The sequence below is a fragment of the Orycteropus afer genome, unplaced genomic scaffold (genome assembly GCF_000298275.1).
Source record: "Orycteropus afer afer isolate SDZICR_OR568_19922 unplaced genomic scaffold, OryAfe1.0 scaffold00104, whole genome shotgun sequence".
NCBI classification, from domain to species: Eukaryota; Metazoa; Chordata; class Mammalia; order Tubulidentata; family Orycteropodidae; genus Orycteropus; species Orycteropus afer.
The window spans coordinates 395,327-401,190 of NW_006921691.1; the positions used below are offsets into that span (position 1 = coordinate 395,327).

The window sequence follows — 5,864 nt, forward strand, 5'->3', positions numbered from 1 at the left end:
GTAGCGACTGGGATCTTAAAAGCTAGCAAGCTGCCATCTAGATGCAACAATGGGTCTGTCCTTGTCCAGAGCAAAGAAAAATGAATAAAACCAAAATTCATGGAAACAATTAGTCCTAGCGACTGGCACACCATCCGATCTGCAGCCTATATGACTATGAGACCAGAAGAGCTAGTTGGTCCCCGGCTACCACTGTCATCCACTTGGAAGGCAATCTATGTAGGAGCTCCTTGATGGAGAGGGAGAACAATGTGGAACAAAACTCAAAATCATTTGGAGGAAAAAGAAAAGGGGGAGGGGGACCAGGTTTGCTGGTCTGATAGAGCCTGGTGGAACCACTGAGCCTATGGCCCCTAGCTGCCCTTCAGGTCTGAAATTAAACCCACACCTGTGGTTTCCAGCCAAACAAAGACAGGCATATGAGTTGAACATTTACCTCAAGTAGATACTCTTCTTGGAGAGAACAATCATGGAACAAAGAAGGGTTGCTTATGCACAGGGAGACAGCTCGGGGCAGGAATCCATGGAGGGATGGACACAGGGAAGAGGTAACTATAGGGAGGAAGTGGGAGGGGAGCTGTTGCATTGTGGTAAACTGTGGTCAATGTCATGAGACAGAGTATATGTAAACTGCTGTATGGAAAGTGAATTTGCTCTGTAAATCTTCACCCAAATCATAATTTAAAAAAAAAAAAAATGTGGCATTAGGATTGGAGGAAGACTCATTAACAACCTGCAACAGGCAGAGACACGACTTTGCTTGCTGAAAGTGAGGATGACTTGAAGCACTTACTAATGAAGGTTGAAGACTCCAGTCTTCAGTATGGATTACAACTCAATGTAAAGAAAACAAAAATCCTTGCAACTGGACCTATATAAGCAGCATCATGATTAATCGAGTAAAGATCCAAGTGGTCAGCAACTTCATATTACTTGGTTCTACAGTCAACACCAATGGAAGCAGTAGTCAAGATATGAGATGATGTATTGCATTGGACACATCTGCTGCAAAAGACCACTTTCAGCTGCTGAATAGCAAAGATAGCTCCTTGAGTCAGGTGTGCCTGACCCAAGCCGTGGTTTATTCAGTCACCTCATATGCATGTGAGAGCTGGACAATGAATAAGGAAGACCAAAGAACAGTCGAAGCTTTTGAGTTGTGGTGCTGGCGAAGAATACTAAAAGTACCATGGACTGCTAAAAGAACTAACAAATCTATCCTGGAAAAAGTACAGCTGGAATGCTCCTTGGAAGTGAGAATGGCCAGGCTTCGTCTCACCTACTTTGGTCATGTAGTCAGAAGAGACCATTCCCTAGAGAAAGATATTGTGCTTGGTAAAGTGGAGGGTCAACGAAAAAGGGGAAGGCATTCAACAATATGGATTGACACAGTGGCTGCAATGTTGGGCTCAGGCATAGCAGGGATCATGGGCCTGGCTCAGGACCAGGCAGTGTTTCATTCATTCTGTTGCACATAGGGTCGCTATGAGTTGGAGATGACTTGATGGCACCTAACAGCAACAACAGGTTATGATTCAGGATCAGGAACAACTTAGGATATAGTTGTTTGATCAGGACAGTCTCTGCTCTGCTTGTGCAAGTGTTAGAAAGCTCTTTATTTCTGCCAGAAGGTTCAGGGTGCACTCCACTCCACTCCACCAGTAAACCTTGGCCTGAAGGTGCTTGGCTCGCTCTCTGAGTCACCATCCCACTGTAGCCACCTTGCTCTGTGGGCTGGGATACCCACCATGCCATCTCATGCAGATCTGCTGCCACTATTTTTCTGCTGCTACTTCTTGCTTTTTGTGCCATCTCTGGTGTTACTGTTCACTGTCTCTATCTCCTGCATCTAAGAGGTTCTCGGCTCAGTTCTCAGGTCAAAAGGATGCACTCTGCTCTTCTTGGTGGTAGTGAAGTCCCCTCTCTGCTCTGGGATTGGCTCTCCTTTAAGCCTCGTGAGGATGGCAAAGCTGACCAATCTCCTCAATAGTGTGCTATACAGCCTACCTGCATTATTAGCAAGCTCCAGTCCCCTTAGTTGCCCACCTTACTTGCGTAGTCCAACCCAATCATTTTGTATAAGTCACAAGACCCAAGACCACGTTAAGAAAGGCCATATAAAAGTGATTCATTCACCACAATTTCACCCGCTACTAACCTGTTCATACCCAGGGTGGATTAACTTTTTTTTTAAATTGTGATTTGGGTGAAAGTTTACAAAGGAAATTCATTTTCCATACAGCACTAGTTCATATACATTTTGTTTCATGACATTGATTATAATCCCCATGTCTCCCTGTGCATAAGCAGCCCTTCTTTCTCCCATGATTGTTCTCTCCAAGAAGTGTATCTACCTCAGGTAAATGTTCAACTCATATGCCTGTCTTTTGTTTGGCTGGAAACCACAGGTGTGGGTTCAATTCCAGACCTGAAGGGCAACTAAGGGCCATAGCCTCAGTGGTTCCACCAGGCTCTATCGGACCAGAAAACCTGGTCCCCACCTTTTTTTTCCTCCCAAATGATTTTGAGTTTTGTTCCACATTGCTCTCCCTCTTTATCCAGGATCTCCTACATAGATCCCCCTCCAAGTGGTTGACAGTGGTAGCCAGGCACCATCTAGTTCTTCTGGTCTCATAGTCGTATAGGCTGCAGATCGCATGGTGTACCAGTTGCTGGGACTAATTGTTTCCATGAATTTTTTGTTTTCTTCATTTTTCTTTGCTCTGGATGAGAAGAGACCCATTGTTGCATTTGGATGGCTGCTTGCAATCTTATAAGATCCCAGCCACTGCTCACCAAAGTAGGAGGTGGAACAATGTTTTGTATAGTATATTATGCCAATTGAGCTTGATGTCCCCTGCGACTATGGTCCCGAGCCCACAGGTTCAAGTACTTGGTCCCTCTGGGTAGCTGGCTTTGAACAAGGAATGAGTACACCTTTGCCCCTTGTCAGCTCTACTATACACCTGGGAATTCAGATCATACAAATACACTTATAGAACCATTATCTGCCAACCCTATACATGGTCTTGGATATACTCCTCACTTCATAGACATACCTACTAGTTTAGCCTGTCCACCTATCTATCCACCTGTTTACCCATGTTTGCCTTCACTGATAACGCAGTACTGTATGTGCAAAAGGGTTCATCTTTGTTGTCTGTACCTTCCATGTACCTCTCTATGTCTTCCTCTTCCTCAATACTTACATATACTTTTTAAGTATTTCGTTTTTAGCTTTCATGTTAGGTCAAGTGTATTACTGTCTAGTGTTTTAAAGGGTGTAAGAAGAGGGGATATGGAAGATTTCCTAGGTAAAGACTTCTAATATCAACATCTAAGATCATAAAACTAAGGCAGGAGGCCCACTTTAGTTTTTTTTCTATTTAATTATATGCGCCCCCTTTTTCCTATTTTGGTTAGCTGTTTAGCTTCCTCCCCATTTGGCCCCTGGCTCCATTTGTTCCACTTCCTCAAAGCAAAGAAGTAGAGTACCTGGCAGTGTTGGCAGAGTATCTAGGAACTTGTTAATCATTGACTCATAGAGAAAGTCACATTTTCCTTCCATTAAGAGTAGCATTAACAGTATACAAAGCTACATTACCTAAATAAACTTTGAAGAATAAATAAGGAACCCATCTGCAACAACATAGAACCCAAAGCTTTAAGAGTCTACAAGAAATTTATAAATGTTATTAGAAATCTAAGACTACAGTTTTACAGTTGCTGTAAGATGAAAGCAATAAGAGGAAAAAACACAACAACTCTGGACCTTTTTCTTTTTTGCTTTAGACATTTTAGATGGTTGATTTAGAGGTTGCTGTGAGTTGGAATATACTTGAATAGCAACTGATTTTTCTGTTTTGTTTTGAATAGCAAGGCCCTTTCTTTGGTCCTTTTTTCAGTTTTTGTCCTTCTCTGGCTTTACTACAGAGGAAACCTAAGCTTTGCCTTTCTGTTACTCTATAGAAGTTTACAGGTGCCAAATAATAACAGCATCTAGAATTTTAGCTCTCTGTTAGACTTGGTTGTCATGCTGGTAGCAGACACATTATGTACGATTAAAAATCTGATACAGTATTAAATAATTACATTAGAAAAATGAAATGTGTAATGATGAAATGCTTCCATTTCATTCATTCTGCATGGCTTCAGGATTAATATAGCAATTTAGAAATAATCTTTAATGAGCTCTTTAATTCATTACAACAGAAAGTATATATAAAGATTTTATCCAGAAAATAAAATTGATATATGGTAGTCTAAAATTATTATTGCAAAGAGCTTGAGTCAAGCTTCCACAGGTAGGCCTATAAGTGCATTCCTCTTCCCACTTAGCATTCCATGGAACTGGAAGAACCTGTAGAAAAGAATCATGTCCTTGGTAGCCTTCTGCATAGTAAGTCTCTGGCACAGGTCAGGTAAACACCTCTTCCAGATCAATTTGAACTTCTGAAAATGAAATCTTCGATCCATTTTATGGAGAAAGATTGAAAATGAGCCTCCACGCTGCTGGTGTGTATTAGAGGACTGAGCCAGTGCTAAATCCAATGTAGGAGGCTAGGGATCTGCTTGATGTTGAGCATAGGAACCCCTTGAGTGAGTGAGTATGCCTGCATGTGCATGTGTCCTGGTTACTGCTGCTGGTTCTTGGGTTACAGTGCATTGCCAGAGGAATGGAGTGTATCCAGTGGTCACTAGGAAATGATTCCTGTTTTATTAGGGTGCCTGAGGTGGCTCGGGAGCTTCCCCTGACTTCACCTGTGGATGACTACAGACAGCCTCGTTACAGCAGCAGCAGTAACTTTGAGACACCTTCAAAACGGGCTCCCACCAAGGGAAGAGCCGGGAAGTCAAGGAGAACAGAGCAAGACCACTATGATACAGACTACACTACGGGTGGCGAGTCATGCGATGAGCTGGAGGAAGACTGGATCAGGTACTGGGCCAGCACTTCTAGCTGGAGCCACTTTCCCACTCTACTTGTTAACATGGGCCAACTAAATTTGGGGTTGTTGCCTCCCAGGTTGAGTCCATGATGTAACCTCATTCTCCACCAACCAGCACTAGAGACAGTCTGTCCTCAACCCCACCCTTACCCCACCCTTTTCGTAACCTTTCATAAAATGATAGAGATGGTAGGTATGTTTGGCTGTAACTATGTCTTAAAATCTTTTTCCACTTCCCCATCAAATGGCTGATAAACTTCACCATTGCTCTTGCCTCTTCCAACAGTCACCCAAGAGAAGTCTTTCAAATAAATATAAGTATAGGGAATTTAGTTTTATATAAAGAAGTTACTGATTATCAAATTCCTAGACAAAGCGCTATGGTGTTTCTTTGGCAGTTACTTAATTGAACTGTCATGCTAGGACCAGAGTTTGTTTCTTAAAAAAAAAAATAATAATAATACTTAACAAAACATACTTTATCTCAACAATTTCTGTGTCTACAATTCAATAACAGAGTTTCTTTTAAAAGTTTAATCCAAAGAACTTTGGTAAACAACTTGTGTAAACAATTGAGGTAACAATTTACTATTGTAGCCAAGGTTGTGGTTAAGTTCCTATGGTGGTTTTGTTTTAATCCACCATCACAAACTATGCTTGTGGATGATAGTTAGCCTTTTTATGCCTCAGTATTTTGAAGAAAGGAGCTCTGGTGGTGTAGTGGTTAAAGCATCAGGCTACTAACTAAAAGATTAGTGGTTCAAACCCACCAGCCGCTCTGCAGGAGAAGGATGAGGCAATCTGCTTCTGTAAAGATAATGGTGGCTAACCAAAAACAAGAAGAGCAGGAGAAAGGGGATTAAAAGACAGGAAGCCAGACAGAGGAACAGTCAGCCACAGGGACCCAGGTGGGGG

The 5,864-nt window shown here is 42.1% G+C and overlaps 1 protein-coding gene across 1 annotated transcript in view; it reads left to right on the forward strand.

Moving 5' to 3' along the window:
- Positions 1 to 5,864, forward strand: part of OCLN (occludin) — a 73,820-nt gene that overhangs the window by 59,055 nt on the left and 8,901 nt on the right. Inside the window, exon 5 of the mRNA XM_007943321.2 lies at positions 4,724 to 4,939. Coding sequence (XP_007941512.1) covers positions 4,724 to 4,939 — 216 coding nt within the window. The remainder of the gene's footprint in view (positions 1 to 4,723; positions 4,940 to 5,864) is intronic.